This window comes from Sturnus vulgaris, chromosome 7, assembly GCF_052056855.1.
Source record: "Sturnus vulgaris isolate bStuVul1 chromosome 7, bStuVul1.hap1, whole genome shotgun sequence".
Lineage (NCBI taxonomy): Eukaryota > Metazoa > Chordata > Aves > Passeriformes > Sturnidae > Sturnus > Sturnus vulgaris.
In genome coordinates this window covers 40383626-40407537 of record NC_142249.1, presented here as the reverse complement: position 1 = coordinate 40407537, position 23912 = coordinate 40383626, and the positions used below count along the sequence as shown (strand labels likewise).

At 41.4% G+C, this 23912-nt stretch overlaps 2 protein-coding genes across 3 annotated transcripts in view; one reads left to right on the top strand and one right to left on the bottom strand.

The window, feature by feature from the left end:
• NEB (nebulin) overlaps nucleotides 1–19969 on the top strand; it is a 105443-nt gene extending 85474 nt beyond the window's left edge. Inside the window, exons 135-151 of the mRNA XM_088168423.1 lie at nucleotides 1184–1276; nucleotides 1741–1833; nucleotides 3362–3454; nucleotides 4244–4336; nucleotides 8923–9015; nucleotides 9450–9542; nucleotides 10049–10141; nucleotides 10600–10692; nucleotides 11470–11562; nucleotides 11885–11977; nucleotides 12258–12350; nucleotides 13706–13813; nucleotides 14050–14233; nucleotides 14724–14816; nucleotides 15657–15809; nucleotides 17934–18043; nucleotides 19211–19969. Of these exons, the coding sequence (XP_088024549.1) occupies nucleotides 1184–1276; nucleotides 1741–1833; nucleotides 3362–3454; nucleotides 4244–4336; nucleotides 8923–9015; nucleotides 9450–9542; nucleotides 10049–10141; nucleotides 10600–10692; nucleotides 11470–11562; nucleotides 11885–11977; nucleotides 12258–12350; nucleotides 13706–13813; nucleotides 14050–14233; nucleotides 14724–14816; nucleotides 15657–15809; nucleotides 17934–18043; nucleotides 19211–19384 (1845 nt within the window). The 3' untranslated portion in view covers nucleotides 19385–19969. The remainder of the gene's footprint in view (nucleotides 1–1183; nucleotides 1277–1740; nucleotides 1834–3361; nucleotides 3455–4243; nucleotides 4337–8922; nucleotides 9016–9449; nucleotides 9543–10048; nucleotides 10142–10599; nucleotides 10693–11469; nucleotides 11563–11884; nucleotides 11978–12257; nucleotides 12351–13705; nucleotides 13814–14049; nucleotides 14234–14723; nucleotides 14817–15656; nucleotides 15810–17933; nucleotides 18044–19210) is intronic.
• A 487-nt stretch (nucleotides 19970–20456) lies between these two features.
• The window catches only part of RIF1 (replication timing regulatory factor 1), a 30702-nt gene continuing 27246 nt past the window's right edge, over nucleotides 20457–23912 (bottom strand). The window contains exons 30-35 of one of the 2 annotated variants that reach the window (XM_088168412.1): nucleotides 23375–23506; nucleotides 23001–23078; nucleotides 22781–22896; nucleotides 22345–22498; nucleotides 21965–22073; nucleotides 20457–21601 (exon numbers count right to left, since the gene is read on the bottom strand). In XM_088168412.1, coding sequence (XP_088024538.1) covers nucleotides 21384–21601; nucleotides 21965–22073; nucleotides 22345–22498; nucleotides 22781–22896; nucleotides 23001–23078; nucleotides 23375–23506 — 807 coding nt within the window. In that variant the 3' untranslated portion in view covers nucleotides 20457–21383. The remainder of the gene's footprint in view (nucleotides 21602–21964; nucleotides 22074–22344; nucleotides 22499–22780; nucleotides 22897–23000; nucleotides 23079–23374; nucleotides 23507–23912) is intronic. The other variant, XM_088168413.1, reaches the window with a different exon arrangement.

Genomic DNA, 23912 nt, shown 5'->3' with positions numbered 1-23912 from the left:
AAACCCCAAACCCCAAACCCCAAACCCCAAACCCCAAACCCTTTAACTGCTCTGTGTCACACATCAGCTCGGTACTGAGGGACCTGCACACCCCAAACCCCAAACCCCAAACCCAGTCCCTGCTCTGTGTCACACCCTTGGCTGTGCTGGGATCAGCCCTTCCTTCTTCAAACCCCAAAATCTCCGGCAGGATCCTGATATTTTCATTTTCCCCTCAATTTAATGCCATGCTCCCGGTGGAAGATTTTCAGGAATTCAAGCACTGCAGCAGGGCCTTCTTTTCCTCCCTAAGGGAATTCCTTGTGGGATTGGTGTCCCCGCCCTTCCAGCACCTGCAGCCGATGGAAAACGGGCACTGAGCCCTTCCCAAGCCTTGGGATCAGGGAATGTTGGAGGGGCACAGGGAGATCTCCCTGCCCTGGGAGGAGCCTGCCTGCCATTCCCGGTTCATGGCAGGGAAGGAACCCCAGGAAAATCAGAAAATTAGAAAAGTGGAAAAAAAGAAAATTGGAAAATTGGAAAATCGGGAAATCGGAAAATTGGAAAATTGGAAAATTGGAAAATCGGGAAATCGGAAAATTGGAAAATTGGAAAATCGGAAAATCGGAAAATCGGAAAATTGGAAAATCGGATAATCAGAAAATCGGAAAATTGGAAAATTGGAAAACTAGAAAATTAGAAAATCGGAAAATTAGAAAATTGGAAAATAATTAGAAAATTAGAAAATTGCTGCAGGAGTCTGGAATTCCCATTCATGACACATCCACTTGGAAAAGCTCCGTGCCACCACTTCATTGTGGAGCTGTGTTTTGATTTATTGGAGCTCCCCGTGGGCTCCTGTTGGGATGGATGAGGATCTGACAGGGAGTGTGGGGAAAACAGAAAGATTTCTAAATGAACAATTGTAGAAGGAATAGAAATGAAAACAAATTTTGATATAGTACAAAAGAATTACCGAGCAAAAAGCGAAACTCTTTTTATTTTCACACTTTGCAGTTTCACAATATTCAAGTATTTCTCTTCTCCTCTCTGTCCTCCCCCTTCCTTTATTTTATTTTATTTTATTTTATTTTATTTTATTTTATTTTATTTTATTTTATTTTATTTTATTTTATTTTATTTTATTTTATTTTATTTTATTTTATTTTATTTTATTTTTTTTCCACGCTCCTGCTGCCCACAGGTGTTGTACAAGGAGGGGCTGGGGGTTGGCACCCCAGTTCCTGTCACTCCTGACATGGAGAGGGTCAAACGCAACCAGGAGAATTTTAGCTCGGTACCTTTTTATCATTTCAGAAAAAAACCCCAATTTTTTGTAACTATTTAACACCTGAAAACTTTAAATCCTCTCTAATTAACTTCTAAAAAAATCTCCTTTTACCTTTTTAGGAATTATATTTTATATACTTATTTTAAAAAATATTTTTCTTATCATTTAACACTGGGTGTTTCACATGCATTAATTTTCTCCTGAAGTTGATTTTGCATTTTTAAACCTATTTGTTTTAATAATTTGCTGAATTCCCCTCCTTTAATACTTCCTTGCTCTGCTGGAGCCCATCCAAACAGTTGGATTTGTATTCCCAGCTCAATTTATCACAATTAACACCTGATTTATGCTCCCTAATTTTTCCTCCTTTCTACTACATTTAGTGAGCATAAAATTCCATTCATCCCCACCATGAAATGCAGATTTTTGATGTTTTTTTCCCCTCTTTTTGACTGCCCCTTGGCCCACAGGTGTTGTACAAGGAGGAGCTGGGGACAGGAACCCCCACCCCTGTCACCCCCGAGATTGAGAGGGTCAAACGCAACCAAGAACACATTAGCTCGGTATTTCTGAATTTCAAATGCCAAAAAAAAAATATCCCTTTTAATCGATTTTAAAATAATCTTAACCCCAAAATAATGGATTGACACAAGAACTTCCCATTCCTTGTGTTTTGCCATTTTTTCCTTGCAATCCCTGACTTATTTTAATTAGATCCATCCCACTAATGAGTTGAGATTCCTTCTCCACATCCTTTTCCTGCCAGATTTTTTATGATCAGCTTTTCCTTTTATTAATCCCTTCCATCCTTGATAATTTTTGATTTCCCACGAATAAACCCCAGACTATTCCCTGTGTGCCCCAAATCCGTGGCTGTGCCCTGAGCTCTGACCCCTGAGCCTGCTGGGCTGGGTGTGGGATGGGGAAATGGGAATTGGAAAATGGGAATGGCAGCCGGGATTCCTCCTGCCTTGGCTTTGTGCCTTTTATTCCTTGGGGTTTCTGCCTTTTATTCCTTGGGGTTTCTGCCTTTTATTCCTTTGGGTTTGTGCCTTTTATTCCTTTGGGTTTGGTGCCTTTTCCTTTCGGTTTGTGCCTTTTATTCCTTGGGGTTTGTGCTTTTTCCCTTTGATTTTGATGGCTTTTCCTTTTGGGTTTGTGCCTTTTATTCCATTTGGGTTTCTGATGCCTTTCTTTCCTTTGGGTTTGGTCCTTTTTTCCTTTTAGGTTTGATGCCTTTTCCTTTGGGTTTGGTTTCTTTTCCTTTTATGTTTGGTGCCTTTTATTCCTTTGGGTTTGGTGCCTTTTCTTTTTGGGTTTGGTGCCTTTTACTCCTTTTGGGTTCGTGCTTTTTCCCTTTGATTTAGATGGCTTTTCCTTTTGGGTTTGTGCCTTTTATTCCTTTGGGTTTGGTGCATTTTTTCCTTTTAGGTTTGTGCGTTTTCCTTTGGGTTTGGTGTCTTTTTATTCCTTTGGGTTTGGTGCTTTTTCCTTTGGGTTTGGTGCCTTTTATTCATTTAGGTTTGGTGTCTTTTATGTCTTTGGGTTTGGTGCATTGTTTCTTTTTGGGTTTGTGCCTTTTATTCCTTTAGGTTTGGTGTCTTTTCCTTTGGGTTTAGTTTCTTTTCCTTTTATGTTTGGTGCCTTTTATTCCTTTGGGTTTGGTGCCTTTTCCTTTTGGGTTTGGTGCCTTTTCCATTTAAGAACACTGGAATTGTTCTGGGGGTGTAGGAATGTGTGGAAAGGTCAGGGAAGTGCCACTAAAAACAGGAGAGCACTGGGGAATTATGTATGTCTAATATATAGTATACTTCTAAAAAATAGATATAAAATTATGTGCACATTGATTAATATAGATTATATATAAGTCTATATAATATATAATAACGATTTCTATATAAATATAAATTTAGATTTTTTTCTAATACCCCACCTAAATCCACCCTCCTTCAGCCTCATCCACGGCAGAATTTTATCTGAATTTTTTATTCCCAGGGATTTTTAGAGGCAGGAGGTGTCAGAATCCCCTCTCTGATGCTCTGGGTGCTTTTTGGTGCTGTTTAATTCTGGTTTTTGCCCCTTGGCCCACAGGTGTTGTACAAGGAGGAGCTGGGGACAGGAACCCCCACCCCTGTCACCCCCGAGATTGAGAGGGTCAAACGCAACCAAGAACACATTAGCTCGGTATTTCTGAATTTCAAATGCCAAAAAAAAAAATCCCATTTAATCGATTTTAAAATAATCTTAACCCCAAAATAATGGATTGACACAAGAACATCCCATTCCTTGTGTTTTGCCATTTTTTCCTTGCAATCCCTGACTTATTTTAATTAGATCCATCCCACTAATGAGTTGAGATTCCTTCCCCACATCCTTTTCCTGCCAGATTTTTTATGATCAGCTTTTCCTTTTATTAATCCCTTCCATCCTTGATAATTTTTGATTTCCCACGAATAAACCCCAAACTGGGTTTGGTGCCTTTTCCTTTGGGTTTGGTTTCTTTCCCTTTTATGTTTGGTGCCTTTTATTCCTTTGGGTTTGGTGCCTTTTATTCATTTGGGTTTGGTGTCTTTTCCTTTTGGGTTTGGTTCATTTTCCTTTAGGAACACGGGAATTGTTCTGGGGGTGTTGGAATGTGTGGGAAGGTCAGGGAAGTGCCACTAAAAACAGGAGAGCACTGGGAATTATGTATTTGTAATATATATTATACTTCTAAAAAATAGATATAAAATTATGTGCACATTGATTAATATAGATTATATATAATAACGATTTCTATATAAATATAAATTTAGATTTTTTTCTAATACCCCACCTAAATCCGCCCTCCTTCAGCCTCATCCACAGCAGAATTTTATCTGAATTTTTTATTCCCAGGGATTTTTAGAGGCAGGAGGTGTCAGAATCCCCTCTCTGATGCTCTGGGTGCTTTTTGGTGCTGTTTAATTCTGGTTTTTGCCCCTTGGCCCACAGGTGTTGTACAAGGAGGAGCTGGGGACAGGAACCCCCACCCCTGTCACCCCCGAGATTGAGAGGGTCAAACGCAACCAAGAACACATTAGCTCGGTATTTCTGAATTTCAAATGCCAAAAAAAAAAAAAAAAATAATATCCCTTTTAACCGATTTGAAAATATTTTTTAACCAATAAAACAATATTCTTATTTCCTGATACTCAACTTACCCAATAAATAATATCCTGGTCCCTCGCAGATTTTTTTTTTTTTTCCTTTTTTTAATAATTATTACTTACATTTTTCTTATTGCCTTTGTTTTTAATGAGATCATTTTATTAATTGATTCTCACCTTTTGGAGTGTGATTGCCTTATTTTTTAAACTCTTAAAATCCCCCTCCCACTTTTCCTTATTTAGCCCCCAAAATTCTTCTTTTTAATTTTTTAAACCCACCTCGCTTTCCTGATTTATTCCCACCTTCGGTTTCGTTGTGAAATGAATTTTCCCGATTTTCCTCATTTTCTTTTCCAAAAATAAAATTTGGGTGTGGCAGCGCCGGGAGGGGAAACAGAATTCGAGATTTCTTTGCTTTTTTTGGGGTTTTTGGTTTTTCCTTTTTTTTTTTTTTTTTTTGTTTTTTTGGTTTTTTTTGGGTTTTTTTGGTTGCTTAGTTTTCTTTTTGTTTTGTTTTGTTTTGTTTTTGTTTTTTGTTGTGGGGATTTTTTTGGTTTTTTTTATTTTTTGTGGGGCTTTTTGGTTTTTTTTTATTTGTTTGTTTTTCGGTCTTTTTGGGGTTTTTTGTTTGGTTGGTTTTTTGGGGTTTTTTTTTTGTTTTGTTTTTTTGTTGTGGGGGATTTTTTTGTTTGTTTGTTTATTTGGTTTTGGGTTTTTTTGTTTGTTTGGTTTTTGTTTTGTTGTGTTTTGGGGTTTTTTTTTGTTTTGTTTTGTTTTTTGATGTTTTGGATTTTTTTGGTTTTTTTTTTTGTTTTTTTCGTTTGTTTTGGTTTTCGTTTTTTTCTGTATGTGTTTTTCGTTTTGCTTTTTTGTTTTTTTCTTGTTTTGTTTTTGGGGTTTTTTTGTTTTTTGTTGTGTTTTTTTGTGTGTGTGTGTATTTTTGTTTTATGGGTATTTTGGTTTTGGGGGATTTTTAGGGTTTGGTTTTTGTTTTGGTTTGGTTTTGTTGTGTTTTGGGGTTTTTTGGGTTTTTTTTTGATGTTTTGGTTTTTTGTTTTTTTTTCGTTTGTTTTGGTTTTGTTTTTTTTTCTGCAAGTATTTTTGCTTTTTGCTTTTTTGTTTTTTCTTGTTTTGTTTTTTGTTTTTTTTCTTTTGTTTTTTGTTGCTTTTTTTGTTTTTTGTTTTGTTTTGTTTTTTGATGTTTTGGATTGTTTTTTTTTTTTTTTTTTGTTTTTTTCGTTTGTTTTGGTTTTGTTTTGTTTTTTTCTGTAGGTGCTTTTCGTTTTGCTTTTTTTTATTTGGGCTTTTTTGTTTTTTTCTTGTTTTGTTTTCTTTTTGGTTTTTTTTGTTTATTTGTTTTTTGTTGTGGTTTTATTTTGTTTTTTTGTTTGTGTATTTTTGTTTTATGGGTATTTTCTTTTTTGGGTTTTTTTTGTTTGGTTTTTGTTTTGTTTTTGTTTGGGGTTTTTTGGGTTTTTTTATGTTTTGGATTGGTTTTTTGGTTTTTTTTTTCTTTTTTTTGTTTTTGCTTTTTTTCTGTATGTGTTTTTCGTTTTGCTTTTTTTTAATTTTTGCTTTTTTGTTTTTTTTCTTCTTTTGTTTTTTGGGTTTTTTTGTTTTGTTTTTTGTTGGGTTTTTTTGTGTGTGTGTGCTTTGTTTTATGGGTATTTCGGGTTTGGGGGTTTTTTTGTTTGTTTTTTTGTTTTGTTTTGTTTTTTCTGTTTTTTTTCATTTGTTTTGGTTTTGGTTTTTTTCTGTATGTGTTTTTCGTTTTGCTTTTTTTTATTTTGGCTTTTTTTGTTTTTTCTTGTTTTGTTTTGGTTTTGGGGGGTTTTTGTTTATTTGTTTTTTGTTGTGGTTTTATTTTGTTTTTTTTGTTTGTGTATTTTTGTTTTATGGATATTTTCTTTTTTGGGTTTTTTTTTGTTTGGTTTTTGTTGTGTTTTGGTTTTTTGTTTGTTTTTTTTTAATGTTTTGGATTTTTTTTCTTGTTTTTGTTTTTTTTTCTGTATGTGTTTGTCGTTTTGCTTTTTTTTATTTTTTGCTTTTCTCTTTTTTTCTTGTTTTGTTTTCTGGTGTTTTTTTTGTTTGTTTTGTTTTTTGTTGTGGTTTTTTTTGTTTTTTGTTTGTGTGTTTTTGGTTTTTTCTTGTTTTGTTTTTTGGGTTTTTTTTGTTTGTTTGTTTTTTTCGTTTGTTTTGGTTTTGGTTTTTTTCTGTATGTGTTTTTCGTTTTACTTTTTTTTATTTTTGCTTTTTTCGTTTTTTCTTTTTTTGTTTTGGCTTTTGGTTTTTTTGTTTTGTTTTTTGTTTTGGGTTTTTTTTGTTTTTTGTTTGTGTGTTTTTGTTTTATGGGTATTTTGGGGGGGGGGGTTTGTTTGGTTTTTGTTTGGTTTTTGTTGTGTTTTGGTTTTTTTGTTTTGTTTTTTTTTATGTTTTGGATTTTTTTGTTTTTGTTTTTTTTCTGTATGTGTTTGTCGTTTTGCTTTTTTTTTAATTTTTGCTTTTCTGTTTTTTTCTTGTTTTGTTTTGTTTTTGGGGGTTTGTTTTGTTTTTTTGGGTTTTTTTTGTTTTTTGTTTGTGGGTTTTTGTTTTATGGGTATTTTGGTTTTTAGGGGTTTTGTTTTGATTTGTTTTTGTTGTGTTTTTGTTGTGTATTGGGGTTTTTTTGTATTTTTTTTTGTTTCTTTCCGTTTGTTTTGGGTTTTTTTCTGTATGTGTTTTATGTTTTACTTTTTTTTATTTTTGCTGTTTTGTTTTTTTCTTGTTTTGTTTTGTTTTTTGGTTTTTTGTTTGGTTTTTTGTGTTTTTTTTTTGTTTTTTTTGTTTGTGTGTTTTTGTTTTATGGGTATTTTGGTTTTTTCGGTTTTTTTTGTTTGGTTTTTGTTTTTGTTGTGTTTTGGGTTTGTTTTTTTAATGTTTTGGATTTTTTTCGTTTGTTTTTTTTTGTTTTCTGTATGTGTTTTTCGTTTTGCTTTTTTTATTTTGGCTTTTTTGTTTTTTCTTGTTTTGTTTTGTTTTGCGGGGTTTTTTTGTTTTGTTTTTTGTTGTGTTTTTTTGTTTGTGTGTTTTTGTTTTATGGGTATTTTGGGGTTTTGGGTGTTTTTGCTTGCTTTTTGTTTTGTTTTGTTTTTGTTGTGTTTTGGGGTTTTTTGTTTTGGTTTGGTTTTTTATGTTTTGGGTTGGTTTTTTGTTTTTTTTGTTTTGTTTTGTTTTGTTTTTTTCGTTTGTTTTGGTTTTTTTTTTCTGTATGTGTTTTTGGTTTTGCTTTTTATTTATTTTTGGTTTTTTGTTTTTTTCTTGTTTTGTTTTATTTTTGGGGGGTTTTTTTTGTTTTGTTTTTTTGTTGTGTTTTTTTTTGTTGTTTGTTTATTTTTGTTTTATGGGTATTTTGGTTTTTTGGGGTTTTTTTGTTTGGTTTTTGTTTTGTTTTGTTTTTGTTGTGTTTTGGGGTTTTTTTGTTTTGATTTTTGATGTTTTGGATTGGTTTTTTATTTTGTTTTTTTCGTTTTGTTTTCGTTTGTTTTGGTTTTTTTATGTATGTGTTTTTGGTTTTGCTTTTTTTTTTAAATTTTCCTTTTTTTGTTTTTTATTTTTTTATTTAGGGTTTGTTTTTTTGGTTTTTTTTTCGTTTGTTTTGGGTTTGGTTTTTTTTTGTTTTTTTATGTATGTGTTTTTAGTTTTGCTTTTTTTTTTATTTTTCTTTTTTGTTTTTTTTTATTTTTTTGTTTAGGGTTTTTTTGTTTGTTGTTTTTCGTTTGTTTTGGGTTTGGGTTTTTTTTTGGTTTTTTATGTATGTGTTTTTGGTTTTGCTTTTTTTTATTTTTCTTTTTTGTTTTTTATTTTTTTGTTTAGGGGGTTTTTTTTTGTTTTTTTTTCGTTTGTTTTGGGTTTGGGGTTTTTTTTGTTTTTTTATGTATGTGTTTTTGGTTTTGCTTTTTTTTTATTTTTCTTTTTTGTTTTTTATTTTTTTGTTTTGGGGGGGTTTGTTTTTTTTTTCGTTTGTTTTGGGTTTGGGTTTTTTTGTTTGTTTTTATGTATGTGTTTTTAGTTTTGCTTTTTTTTTATTTTTCTTTTTTGTTTTTTTTTTTATTTTTTTGTTTAGGGTTTTTTTTGTTTGTTTTTTTTCGTTTGTTTTGGGTTTGGGTTTTTTTTGTTTTTTTATGTATGTGTTTTTGGTTTTGCTTTTTTTTATTTTTCTTTTTTGTTTTTTTTTTAATTTTTTTGTTTAGGGGTTTGTTTTTTTTTTTTCGTTTGTTTTGGGTTTGGGGTTTTTTTGAGTTTTTTATGTATGTGTTTTTGGTTTTGCTTTTTTTTTATTTTTCTTTTTTTATTATTATTTTTTTTGTTTAAGGGGTCTTTTTTTTGTTTTTTTTAATTTTTTTATCGACGCTTTCACACCTTTCCCCTCCCTATTTTCCATCCAGGCGTTGCTCTCAGCATTTCCTTATCCCTCCCATCCCAGATTTCTCTCCCAGCTCCGTGTCCCGGGTTCTGCCCATCCCTGACCCCGCTGTTGTCCCGCAGGTTCTGTACCGGGACCAGCCGGGCTCGGCCACCCCGGTCCCGCTCACGCCCGAGCTGCAGCGCCTCAAACGCACCCAGGAGCACCTGAGCTCGGTATTGTGGAGTTCTCCCTCTAACTCCACCCTGCTCCTTCATTTCCCTAAAAAAAAAATAAAAAAAAAATCACAAATCCTCTCATCGACCGACGCATCCTCCGTGCCTTACTCACCTCCCACTTCCTCACTGATGCAATTATTCACAAATGTTGGCGTCATTCTGATTTATCCGCCAGTTATTCTGAATTATTCGAAACATTTTTAACCGTTCTGTTCCCTTGATACGCGTTTATTTATTATTATTATTATTATTTTTTTTTTAATCTGAAATTCTTCGTGCTTTGTTTTAACCACGCAAGAGGGAGGGCGTGATTTCTCGTGGGGTGGGGTGGGATGGGGGGGGTTGAAAAGCTCCCGATTCCTCAGGAAATGTTGGAATTTAATGGATTTCGAGGTTTTGCTGACGGGTCTGGACGATCTCTCGTTGTGCAGGTGTTGTACAAAGAGAGCGTGGGGACAGGGACCCCCACTGCTGTCACCCCCGAGATGGAGAGGGTCAAACGCAACCAGGAGATTTGCAGCTCGGTATTTTTACCAACGCAGCGTTGAAACCTTTTTTTTTTTTTTTTTTTTTTTTTAACTCTCCCGAATTCCCTTTTTAACCGTTTGGAGAAGGATTTATCCCAAAATAACGCTGCAGAGCAGGGCTCGCTCCTCACCCGTGGCTTTTTGGGGTTGAAGTGTTAACTCGGTTCGGTTGATGTTGGTTTTAAGAGTGATTTTAATGTCCTGATCTAATCCTAAACCCGCTCGAAGCCCTCTCCTTTTTCTCTGCAGTGCTTACCCCGTTTATTTCCAAGCAGTTAATTCGTGCTCTTTGACTCAGTGCTTACCCCATTTATCACCAGCACTTCAAGCCAGGCTGCCAAAACACTCCTCTACTAAAACAGCGCCCAGGACCTGCTTTAAAACCAACTGGGGAATTAAATCCAATGGGAAAAACAAAAAAAAAAAAAAAAAAAAAAAAGGAATTTTCTGGGAGATCTGTCGCTGACTGTGCCTTTCTCTGGCTCCTTTCTCTCATCCCGCAGGTTTTGTACAAGGAAAACATAGGGAAAGCCACCCCCACCCCCGTCACTCCCGAGATGGAGAGAGTCAAACGCAATCAGGAGATCATTAGCTCGGTATTTCCACCAGGAAAAGTTCCTTAAAAACCGGAGTGAAGTGTTTAACCCGGCTGGAGCATCAGCGACCTGTGCTTATTAACCCCTGAAATGCCCCAGCCCCGAGGCCTCGCCCGTGCTCACGCACAAATCTTTAATTTCTTCTCTCTAACGCTGCCCCAGGCAGGGTTTTACTAGAAAAAAAAAAATCCCTTTTTTGGGGATGGATGTTGTCCTGATTTTGTTTTTGTTTTTTTTTAACCCTTTCTTACTCCAGCTGTGCTTTGACGCCGATGATTCCAGCCAGGGCCCATTCCTGCATCCCAAATTAATGGCAAAGCTCCGATTGCTCCTCCTGTGCCCCAGCCCTAACTCCGTTTGTCCGCTCTGCTTTTTTGGTTGTTTTTTTTTTTTAAAAAAAAAAATCGTTTTTCTTTTCTTTTTCAATGACTTTTGGATACTCCCTTTGTACCCTGTAGGTTTTGTACAAGGAAAATGTGGGGAAGGTGACCCCGACCCCCATCACCCCCGAGATGGAGAGAGTCAAACGCAATCAAGAGATCATTAGCTCGGTACCTGCCCAGCAATTTCTGCTTTCCTTTGTGCTTCAACTTAATCGAGTAACACCTAACTCCCACTCAGAGCTGGTTTTAATTTAAAAACAGATTTATTTCTTTCTTTCCTGCACATTAATTGCTCCTTCTAAACCCAAATGACTTCGGTGTTAACGATGTGATCTAGAATTTTAGGCTTTTTTTTTTTTTTACAACTCGGTTTGTGAATTTGTGGGTTCTATCCAGAGCATCTCAAGGGTTTGGATCCCTTGGTGGGAATCAGGGAATGTTTGGGTTGGAAGGGACATGGAGTTCATTTCATTATCTCCCACTAGCCCAGCTTTTCTAGGGATATCCGGGTTTCTCTCTGTGTTTGGTGTTTCACCTTTCATTGGATTTGACTTCAGGGAAAAACACCCAGCCTTGACATCATTATCATTATTATCATAATTATCATTATCTGGGGCAGCGTGACAACAAAACTCCCGCCTCCCTCCCAAAAAATTCAGGAATTTCTTCAAATATAGATTAAAAAAAGCAGATGAAGCATTTCTTAAAGAGATTTTTAGAGCCAGAGGCTCTTCCTGAGCCTCTGGAGCTCTCCCCTGGATAGAGCCCTTAACCCCAAATCCTTTCCTTAATCCCAAATCCCATTTTTCCTCTCCGTGTTCCTCACCCCTCCTGGCAGCACTAAACGTTTGGGGTTTTCAAATGCTGTAACAAAGTAATAATTGAGATCCAAATTGGTGTTTTGGGGCAGCTGAAGAGCCCGGCTCGCTGTTGTGTCCCCTGCAGGTGTTGTACAAAGAGAACGTGGGGCAGGCGACCCCCACGGCCGTGACCCCAGAAATGGAGCGAGTCAAACGCACCCAGGAGCACATTAGCTCGGTATTTCCCCCCGGGAAAAACCTTCCCAAACCTCCTAAAAGTGCAGTGCTTAACACCACAGGATGGCACAGAGCCCTTGTGAATAACCTCACTCTGCCTGGTTTAATTAACCCTCTCATTTTTACCTTTACAAGTCACTCTCGAGTACTGTGATCTTAAAGGATTTTTTTTTTTTTTTTGGTGGTTTAACTTGTTAATACGAATTTATTTTTTTTTTCCTTTTTACCTCCCCTTTGCTAACGGCTGGTGTTGAGTGTAAAACCCAGTAACCTGCTCGTTGTGGGGTTCTGCCCTGGTGACTGAGTTCCTTTGTGGTCTGTAGGTTGCATACAGGGAAGGTTTAGGGAAGGCCACTCCCAGCCCGGTCACCCCGGAGATGGAGAGAGTCAAGCGGAACCAGGAACAAATCAGCTCGGTACTGCCAAGCACCTTGTGTCAAAAATAACCATCCTCAGCCAAACTCCACCTAATTCTGCCTTATTTCCCCTGTTTTCCTTATTTTTGCCTGTTTTCCCTTTGATTTTTTAATGGTTTTTGTTTGTTTTGTTTTTTACCTTATGCCAATAACGTTCCAGCTGCTTTGTTTCCCCAGATCTTCTCCACTTTGCAGGGCTGGGTTTGTTTGAACATTAACCCCACTCCCAGGAAAATTCCTCTGGAATTCCTGCAGCCTGAGCTGTGTCTGTGCCCTGCAGGTGCTGTACAAGGAGCACATGGCCAAGGGAACTCCCACCCCGCTCACCCCGGAGATGGAGAGAGCCAAACGCAACCAGGAGAACATCAGCTCGGTGGGTGGAGCACGGGAAAAAACACATTTCACCCCCGAAATCCTCACTCAGACGGGTGTTGGGAGGTGAAAGATGCACAGGAAGGTCTCACAGCTGTGTATAGCAGAGAGATCTTTGGATGTAGGATCTGGAGAAGAAATAGAAATGAAAGCAAGTTTTGATGCAGGAGACAAGAATTGCTGAGCCAGTTTTCCTGGGTAACCAAGGAGCCCAAGGCTGTGCCAGGGTGGGAGCTGGAAGGGTTTGCATGGCTCAGAGCAAAGGATAAACCCACCAAAACCACAAAATGTTTGTACCAAGAGAAAAGATTCCACAGGCAAACGAGAATTCCAATGCTGGAAGTAGAGAAAAGATCTCAGAATTTTCCACTGCGAGAAAACTGAAAAAAACAACAACTTTGAGGCTTAAAGTGTCCCACAGGGCTGTTAGTGACTGGAGAACAGCACCGTGAATATGGAAATGTCAGCAGTTAGGACAGGCTGGAGGTGAGAGGAAAGGCGTGGATTGGTTGTTATGGATTAAAAGAAAAGTCTGGGATGCATTGTAAGCACAACTGGAGGGGTTCAGATGATCCTACAGGTGTGGCTGACACCTGTGGGCTGGGCTCTGTCACCCCGGAGCCGGGAATGGCTGAATCCTCTGGGTACAACAAACAGCATTTAAATAATAAATAAATTGCTGAATCCTCTGGATATTAATAAATTAATAATATTGTATCCTCTGGATGCAACAAACAGCATTTGAAATAATAAATAAATTGCTGGATCCTCTGGATACAACAAACAGCATTTCAATTAATAAATACAATGCTGGATCCTCTGGATACAACAAACATCATTTCAGTTAATAAATTCCTGAACCCTCTGGATACAACAAACATAATTTCAAATAATAAATAAATTGCTGAATCCTCTGGATACAACAAACAGCATTTAAAAAAAAAAATTGCTGTATCCTCTGGATACAACAAACAACATTTCAAATAATAAATAAATTGCTGGATCCTCTGGATACAACAAACAGCATTTGAAATAATAAATAAATTGCTGGATCCTCTGGATACAATAAACAGAATTTAAAGAGCCAGTCTGGAGTCCCACATCCCTCATTTCAGCTCTTACAACAGGAACCACAGGGAATCCTTTAAAACTTTGTTTTTCTGTGACGAGTTGGGTTCGCTTGGGGGTTTTTAAAAGTTAAATTTCAAATACTCCGTGGTGTATAAAATTACGCTTCTTCAGCAAAAATCACACTTAAAAAAAATATAAAAAAAATCGGAGACTGGCCTTTCTCCAGGCCTTTCTTTGGCAGCCTGGTGCCCCAGAGGTAATTGCTGTCCCCTCGTCCCCTGGCAGGTTCTTTACTCCGACAGTTTCCGCAAGCAGGTGCAAGGAAAAGCCGCCTACGTGCTGGACACCCCGGAGATGCGGCGTGTGAGGGAGACCCAGAAACACATCTCCACTGTAAGAGCATTCCCAGAGCTGTCCTTCCCCTGCGAGAGGAGTTAAATACAAACATTACCCAGCCTGGCAGCGTGTCCTACCCGTGTCCTGCCAGGTTGGGTTGCTCAAGTCTTTAATGCTGAAGCGAGTTTGGGATTGGGGCTCTCTCTCAGGATGGGGAAAGGCAAAGTTCAGGAGTTCTCCGTGCTGGGAATGGCCCCGAGGGAAGCAGGAATGACAATCCTTTGGAATTGCAGGTGAAGTACCACGAGGACTTCGAGAAGAGCAAAGGGAGCTTCACGCCCGTGGTGACCGACCCCATCACGGAGCGCGTGAAGAAGAACACGCAGGACTTCAGTGACATCAGCTACAGGGGCATCCAGAGGAGGGTGGTGCAGATGGAGAGGAAACGTGTGGACCAGGACCAGGAGAACCTCACAGGTCAGCACAGCTGGGCACAGCTGGTACAGGAGGGGGTTAAATTTAAGCTCAGCCACATCAATTCCAATTCATCATCACCTGGAGATGCTCTCATCCAAGTCCTTGTTGGAAATATTCTCTCCCCCGAGGTGTAAATCACCTGTGAGCTGCTGTCCCCACCTTGAGAATGCCACACTGCATTGATGGTTCTTTCTTCTGTTCTGAATTTCATCTCTATCTAGTAGAGAAATACCTTGCTCTAGATTGCTTGTAAAAAAGCCAAATTTGCGCTGCAGAATTGAGAAGCACTAATTTATAAAATAAAGGTGATTTTTCAAACAATTCCTGACTGGTTTGGGGTGGAGGGACATTAAAGCTCCTCCAGTCCCACCCTGCCATCAGCAGGACACTTCCCACTATCCCAGCTTACTCCCAGCCGTGTCCAGGGCTGGGGAGGGCACAGCTCCTGTGCTGCTCGGCCTCTCCTCAGGAAATTCCATTTTCCCTGCAGGGCTCCGGGTGTGGAGAACCAACCCCGGCTCTGTCTTCGACTACGACCCCGCCGAGGACAACATCCAATCCCGGAGCCTGCACCTGATCTCAGGTGTGTCCCAGGGGAAAAATGGGATTTAGATCCTGCAGGGGAGTGGTCTGGGTGCTAAACAGAGCTGAGACACCCCAAGGGACACAGGAGAAATAGCTGCTGTATCTGTTCCTCACAGTGTAACTATTGTTCAAAAAATACATTATTAATCATAAAATCATAAAATGATCCAACAGAGGCAGCAGGAGGAGAATTGTTTATATGATCCACAGTTGCTGTGATACAACCTGTGCTTCCTTCTGGAATTACTGAACAGGCTGTTCTCAGTGATCTCTTTTATAACTCCTGTCTGAGAGGAAAAATACCTGGATGCTAGAAAGTCGTGGGGATGGTTCAGTGCTGTGTCAGGAAGAAAATTACAGGATAATTAGAATAAAATTTTTGGAAGCAGCCAAGATGAAGAGGAAAGAGGCTGGAGAAAGGCTAAAATACTGTGAATATCGAAGAGCAGGACTTCAGCATGGAATACTTAAAAAAAACCACTGAGAAATCCCACTGTGGAACTATAGAACTACACTGGGATCGTGAAAAAGTTGAGTTTAGCAGGGCTGGGTTCTGTGAGGTCTCAGCTCTGCGGTTGGTGACTCTGAGATCCCTGGGGTTGGGGACTGAGAGCCCCAGGGTTGGTGTCTCTGAGCCCCAGGGTTGGTGTCTCTAAGAGCCCCAGGGTGTTGACTGAGATCCCCAGGGTGCACTCTGAGCCCCAGGGTGCTCTCTCTGAGCCTGGGGTGGTCTCTGATCCCCGGGGTGCTGACTGAGATCCCCAAGATGCTCTCTCCGAGTCTGGGGTGCTCTCTCAGCCCCCCGGGGTGCTGAGTGTGGCCGCTGTCCCGTCCCCAGTGCAGGCACAGCGCCGTAGCCGGGAGCATTCCCGCTCCGCCAGCGCCCTGAGCATCAGCGGCGCGGCCGATGAGAAATCCGAGCCCTCGGAGGGCACCGAGCAGCGCCTGTCCTACTACAGCAACGGGGGCTTCTTCACCGCCACTGCCACAGGTACAGCCCCCACACACAGGGGGCTCCCCCCGGAGCCGGGGAAAACACGGCCCAAAGTGCTGCGAGTGCGCAGCCAGCAGTTAAATGAGCATTTTAAACTGCTCTGGACACGTCCCTGCTCTTTATCTCAGCCAGCTCCATCGCAGCCCCATAATAACCCCATACCATCCCATAATAACCCCACACAATGATCTTTATCCCGACCAGCTCCATCACAACCCCATAATAACCCCACACAACGGTCTCTATCCCATAACCCCCATCCCATAATAACCCCCCACAACGATCTCTATCCTATAGCAACCCAATACAACGATCTCCATCCCATAGCAACCCCACACAATGATGTGTCCCATAATAACCCCACACAATGACCTTTATCCCGACCAGCTCCATCACAACCCCATAACAACCCCATTCAACGATCTCTATCCTGTAACAACCCCACACAACGATCTCCATCCCATAATAACCCCCCCACCCCCCACAATGGTCTCTATCCCATAACTCCACACATCCTATGACAACCCCATACAACGATCTCTATCCCATAATAACCCCCCACCCCCCACAATGGTCTCTATCCCATAACTCCACACATCCTATGACAACCCCATACAACGATCTCTATCCCATAACAACCCCAATGATCTTTATCCCACAATAACTCCACACATCCCATAACAACCCCACACAGTGATCTCCATCCCATAATAACCCCACCTAACCTCATACCACCCCCATCCCATAACAACCCCAATGATCTCTATCCCATAATAACTCCATACATCCCATAACAACCCCACACATCCCATAACAGCCCTCCACAACGATCTCCATCCCATAACAACCCCACACAGTGATCTCTATCCCATAACAACCCCACCTAACCCCATCCCAACCCCCATCCCATAACAACCCCAGACAATGATCTCTATCCTATAATAACCCCATACAATGATCTCTATCCCATAATAACTCCATACATCCTATAACAACCCCACACAGTGATCTCCATCCCATAACAACCCCACCTAACCCCATACCACCCCCATCCCATAACAACCCCACACATCCCATAACAGCCCCAGACAATGATCTTTATCCCACAATAACTCCACACATCCTATAACAACCCCACACAGTGATCTCCATCCCACAATAACCCCACACAGTGATCTCTATCCCATAACAACCCCACCTAACCCCATACCAACCCCCGTCCCATAAAAACCCTAGACAATGATCTTTATCCCGTAATAACCCCACACAACGATCTCTATCCCATAACCCCCCATCCTATAACAACCCCACACATCCCATAACAGCCCCCACAACGATCTCTATCCCATAACAACCCCAGACAATGATCTCTATCCCACAATAACTCCACACATCCTACAACAACCCCACACAACAATCTCCATCCCATAATAACCCCACACAGTGATCTCTATCCCATAACAACCCCACCTAACCCCATCCCACCCCCCATCCCATAACAACCCCACACATCCCATAACAGCCCCAGACAATGATCTTTATCCCACAATAACTCCACACATCCTATAACAACCCCACACAACGATCTCCATCCCATAATAACCCCACACAGTGATCTCTATCCCATAACAACCCCACCTAACCCCATACCAACCCCCGTCCCATAAAAACCCTAGACAATGATCTTTATCCCATAATAACCCCACACAACGATCTCTATCCCATAACTTCCCATCCTATAACAACCCCACACATCCCATAACAGCCCCCACAACGATCTCTATCCCATAACAGCCCCAGACAATGATCTCTATCCCACAATAACTCCACACATCCTACAACAACCCCACACAACGGTCTCCATCCCATAGTAACCCCACCCAACCCCACCCAACGATCTCTATCCCATAACCCCCCATCCTATAACAACCCCACACATCCCATAACAGCCCCCCACAACGATCTCTGTGCCATAACAACCCCAATGATCTTTATCCCACAATAACTCCACACATCCCATAACAACCCCCCACAATGATCTCCATCCCATAACAACCCCCATCCCATAACAACCCCCCCAAAGCTCTCCATCCCATAATACCCGCGCTGTGCTCTCTGCAGTGGGGTACAAGCAGGTGAAGACCATCGAGCTGCCGCAGCAGCGCTCGTCCTCGGTGGCCACCCAGCAAACCACGCTGTCCTCGGTGCCTTCGCAGCCCTCCACTGCTGGGGTGAGTCACCCGCGGGCCCGCAGGCATCACTAATTAATCAATAATTAACACTAATTGGCAGGTAATTAACGTGCGGGGAGGAGGGGGGGGGGGGGGGGGCTGAAGCTCTGCATGAAACCAGGTGAAGGTGATTCCGTGCCTGGAAACCGTGAATTGGGATTTGGGAACTTTGAATTGGCACTTGGGAACTTTGAATTGGCATTTGGAAATTGTGAATTTGCACTTGGAAAGTTTGTACTTGGAAACTTTGAATTAGGATCTGGAAATCTTGAATTGGCATTTAGAAATCTTGAATTTGCACTTGGAAATCTTTAATTAACACTTGGAAAATAACACTTGGAAAGTTTACATTTGGATACTCTGAATTAGCACTTGGAAATCTTTAATTTGCACTTGGAAATATTGAACTGGCACTTGGAAAGTTTGCACTTGGATATTCTGAATTAGCACCTGGAAATCTTGAATTAACACTCGGAGATCTTGAATTAGTACTTAGAAACTCTGAATTTGCACTTGGAAAGTTTGCGCTTGGAAATCTCGAATTAGCATTTGGAAATCTTGAATTAACACTTAGAAACTTTGCACTTGGAATCTCTGAACGAGCTCTTCTTCCTACTCAGCCCTTGATAATTTGGGAGTGGGGAGAAGCCTCATTCAGAGGCTGCCTCTGGAGTAAAGGATAGTGGGGATGGCATTGCCACCAAAAACTGCTGGGAGGGAACAACGTAAAGGGGACACTTGGAGCTGGGGTTTGAGCATGGCCCTTGTGTCCCTGCAGAAAACATCCTGAGCTATGTCAGAGTGTGACCGTGTCCCTTTGTGTCCCTGCACATGTTCAGAGCTGTGTCAGGGTGTGACCGTGTCCCTTTGTGTCCCTGCAGAAAACACCCTGAGCTGTGTCAGGGTGTGACCATGTCCCTTGTGTCCCCTCAGAAGGGCTTTCTGGGCCATGACTATGTCCCTCTGTGTCGCTTCTGTCCCTGCAGAAACATTCTGAGCCACGTCAGGGTGTGTCCCTCCTGTCTCCTGCAAGGCTTTGACCACTCCTTTGTGTCCCTGCAGAAGATGTTCAGAGCTGTGTCAGGGTGTGACTGTGTCCCTGTGTCCCTGCAGATGATGTTTCTGAGCTGTGTCAGGGTGTGACCGTGTCCCTTTGTGTCCCTGCAGAAGACCTTCCGGGCCATGTACGATTACACGGCGGCGGATGCTGACGAGGTGTCCTTCAAGGACGGGGACACCATTGTCAACGTGCAGGCCATCGACGAGGGCTGGATGTACGGCACCGTGCAGAGAACCGGCAAGACCGGCATGCTGCCCGCCAACTACGTGGAGGCCGTGTGAGCCCCGGGGATGGGACAGGTCCCCCGGGGGATGGGACACGACCCTCGAGGGCTGGGACACCTCTCCCAGCTCTGGGACACCTCTCCCGGGGGATGGGACACAACCCTCGAGGGCTGGGACACGTCCCCCGGAGGATGGGACATGTCCCTCGAGGGTTGGGACATTTCTCCCAGCACCTCCTGGTCCCTTCAGCCACAAAAGAAATAACTGCAGATCAAAACACATCTGGAATTTTTCACCTCTAAGCAAAACACACCTGGAATTTTCACATCTTGCCTTTCTCCCAATGGCAGACACTCCCAAATTGGAATTTCAAACATTTCATCTCCAAAATTCCATTACTAAAGACTAACAAGACATTACCTGATACATTCTCCCACACAGAGAATTTTTCTGGGCTGTTCTAAAAATGTTTGAATCTCTTTACTTCCCTTTTCCATTTAAGCTTTGTATTTCAAACCAATTTATTTGGGGAGGGAAAAGCAACCACCTCCTCTTCTCCTGCTTGCTGAGCTCTCATGAATATGTCCTGCAACTGTTCTGGGGGCAAAAGCTGTGATTTCTTGTAAATTAGTGATGAATAAAGCTGAGGTTTCTGCAGTATGGATGGATTCTGTGGTGTTGGGAAAGGGAATTCATCCCAGAAACTGCTGAGGAAGGGAAGGACCCAGATCTGGGCTTATTTCACACTTGAACATCATTTTTTTTGCTTCATCTACTGCAGCACCTGGTAGCAGCCACTCCACAGGAAAGGAGGGAATAAAAATCCCTCTCCACATGTCAGGAACATCCTCACCTGGCCAGGGTAAAGCTGAACTCTCCTAAGGAGGCAGATGTGGAACCAAAATAATTTCTCAGAAAAGCAAGAAAAGCCTCAGATCCTCTTGTAGCTCCAGGCTGTCTGTCCTGCCCCTTTTCTCCATGAGACACAAACAGGACAAAACATGCTCAGAGTTTTGAGGACCTGCACTGGTGACATTCCAAGGCCCCTCCCAGCCTCGGGAATCCAGATTTGAGGGGGAGCTGAAGAGAAGAACCCCAGAAACCACCAAACCACGAGGCCACAACCAAGTCTGGGAACTATTTGCTCTTTTATTTGCCCATGTAAAAAGTTCTAAAACCACCTGCAGCAGTTCCTTCCAATAAACATCCATCTGGACAGCTACAGTCCAATATATACAGATCAGAATTCCTGAGGAAAAACCTGGGAATTCTGGCTGAAGGTCCCCAAGCAGCAGCAATGCAGTCCATGCAATTAAAACTCCATAAATTATTACCCAACATCTGCTGTGAGTCTGTACACAATATACAAAGAGCTCTTGTCCAACTCATCCATTTCCCCATGGAAAAAAAAAAAAAACAACAAAAATTCTTCCCACAAGGAGAACTGCTGCCAGCAAAGGCCATGGGGCAAAGCCTGGGGGGCTTTGCAGAGTCTTTCTCCCATACAAGCACATTTTCCTCAGCACTCCTTATCTTGAGTTGTAGAAAAATACATGGAAAAATAGATCCAGTACAAATCCCAGGCTCCTGCTGGAAGGAATAAAGCCCAGTTTACCTCACACGTGCTGCCAGAAGCAGCTGGGGTAGGAGGGGAGCAGAGCTGGCAGCTGCAGCTCTCACCCCACAGCAAGAGTTTGCAGCAGTAAGAACACTTTGGATTTGAAAAAATAATTTAATTACTCTCTTGGTTTGGTTTTTCACAGTCTTTGCTATTGCACAGCTTTGTCAGGTTTAGTTTCACTGCCTGAAAGGAAGATGCATAGCAATCCCATAGAAACACCTCTGCCAGGGAGGAAACAGTCCCACAAATTAGAGGGAAAAAAAAACAAAAACAAAAATTAAAAAAGGAAAAAAAAAAAAAAAAGAAAGTAAATTCATGGAAATGTTAAAAAACATCCTATAGCACAAAATGCAGATGTAAGGAGTAAGTGAGCAGTAAGGAAAACAATGTGGGGACAAGTGTTGTTGTAGCAGAGTCGTCCCGAGGGAGCTGCAGCTACTCGGGGCCCTCGTGGGGAGGGGAGTGCCAGCGAGCCTGCAGGGTCCTCAGGATACACGAGGCCATCCCTGCCAGCTTCTCCTGCATCTCAAAGAGCTGCCTGCCAGAATAGCCATGGAGATCTTCTGAGCTCAGCTGGGCAGCCAGAGCCTGGATCTGCCCCAGGAGATCCACTGGGGGCTGCTCGCTGCTCGGGGTGCCTGTGTCCACCAGGTCTGAAAGGAGAAAGGGACACAATGCAGCAAAATCCAGGCAGAATTCCAGCTGGTTTTGTACAAAATCACATCTCCGAGCAGATATAAAGTATTTATAGTTCACATATATATATATTTTATCTATGGAGTTTAATAATTAAGAATTTATATATACGAAAATTTTCATTTACGTTCCATAGGAAACGTTCCCAACAAAAGCACTCCACCCTGCCCTTCCTCAGGGTGAGTTTTGCAGGGTTTGATCAGGATTGGGAGAATAAAATTAAACCCAAAAGAAAAACAAAAAGATGAGTTGTTCCCACCAGGAGAGACTGAAGACAGCAGAACCCTCCAATTCCAAAGCAAAAAGCCACCAGCAGGTACCTGCTGCAAGTTTTTCCTCATCTCCACAAAGAGGTTTCTCCTCCACATCATTCCCAGGTTTTTCTGCATCTTCAAGCACTGAGCTTTCCTCCATCACTCGAGATTTTACCTGGGCATTTTTTGGGGGGAGAGAAAACATTTTCAGATTGAATAAAAAAAAAAAAAATAAAATTTGCACAGTGAGATATATTTTAGCCTCATAATAAATCCAATCACTAATAATAATAATAGTTTAACCAAGTCAGCTGTATCTTGAATTCATGGTAGTGGGGCAGGGAGGGATGAGGTTTTGAATGTTTTTAACGATGTAAAACCAGATAATTCCTCCTGCAGTAAATGAGATCAATATTGACTCCCTGGGTGCTAAAATGCAGCTTTACCTGTTGCTCATGGTATCCTTTCAGAGCTCTTTTGACATTGGAGACTTTGGGGGAGCGGATGGGCAGAGTTTTGATCTCCAGAGCTGTCAGAGTGCTCAGGTCTCCCACGGTCTTGATGTTCTTGGCTCGGATGAGCTGCCCCAGGCCCCTGGCACTGCAGCAGGGGAGGGAAAATGAGTTCTTGGTACAGAATCAGGGAAGATCCTGAGCTGGGAGGGACCCACAGCATCATCAATCCAACTCATGCACAAACTTCCCATCCCTGGGGAGCTTTTCAATCATCCAAACTTGAAGAATTCCAAAAGAGTCAAGTCTCTTCCTCACCCAACCAACCCCAACCTTTTTAAAGAATTCTGGCTAAAATTCCGGTTTTGTAGGTTCAGTAAAAACTCAGTTTCTACTGAAATGTCACCTTCAAAAGCAGGAAGCCACTGACCAGATGTTGGATGTGATGTGAGGTAAGATGACATCCACGGGGGCTTTGCAGCCAGCCAAGGCAGGATACACAAATTCTGTAAGGCATGGCAGAGATTCCTTGGCCATTTCTGTGATCTGGGATAACACAGGGAAAAGCATTAAATTAACTGTCACACACTGAATACAGGAAAAAAAAAATAAATAAATAGAAGAGAAACATGAACCAAAGCACTTCTTACTAAGCACTTCTTTGAGCTCTTAAATTTAAGGGTACGAGATCCTGGGGACAGAAATCCTTTGGTTGGAGTGGTAATGTGCTGGATAGAAAAAGAGGAAAAAAATATCTCAGGGTGGTAGGAATTCAGTTAATGGTAGGAATTCAGTTAACAGCAGGAATTCAGGTAATAGTGAGATTTTTAGCCCCTGAAACCTCAGAGTTCACTTGAGTTCAGAGTAACAGAATAAGTCATGCTAAAGGAGTTTTGTTTCTTACACTTCTGATCTTACAACTGTGTGTAAGTGACTACAAACATGCACCAAACTCATGCTTTTCACAATAAATACACAAATACTTGGGGGGGACACAGAATATTGTAACAGGATTTACCCTGACCTGCATGTTAGAGAGGATTTTAAGACTTCTGGAAGAGGGTGAGGAATGGGATCTGATGACAGGGCTCCTCCTGTCGATGTCATCTGCCAGGCCCTCCTGAAAAATGGGATTTGCAAAAGACACTCGACGGATCTGAGGAGGAGAGAAGGAGGTTTTAGAGTTGGAATTCAACCCAGCACAGCTTGGTGAAGTCAGTCTGAGCAGACAAAAAAAAAAAATTCAGTTTGGAATCACTGAAGTTCTTGAACGACACAGGGAATGTTTCAGCCAAGGACAGGCCGTGAGGATTCCCAAAGGAATCTCAATGTACAACCCTGAGGGTGCTGCTCCTGGGTTTGCAGTGATCCAGGCAGCACAACAGACTCTGGTGCTCTGCTCCAAAATAAAACCCCTCACAACGCAGATCTGTCAGAAATTCCAACCCCAAACCTCACCTTTGCTGTGAGATAAATCACAATGCAAACCACTAATTCAACCCAGCAGGAACGATGACAGCTCCTCATCCCAGGTGTGCAGAGAACCCCACAATTCCCGTGGC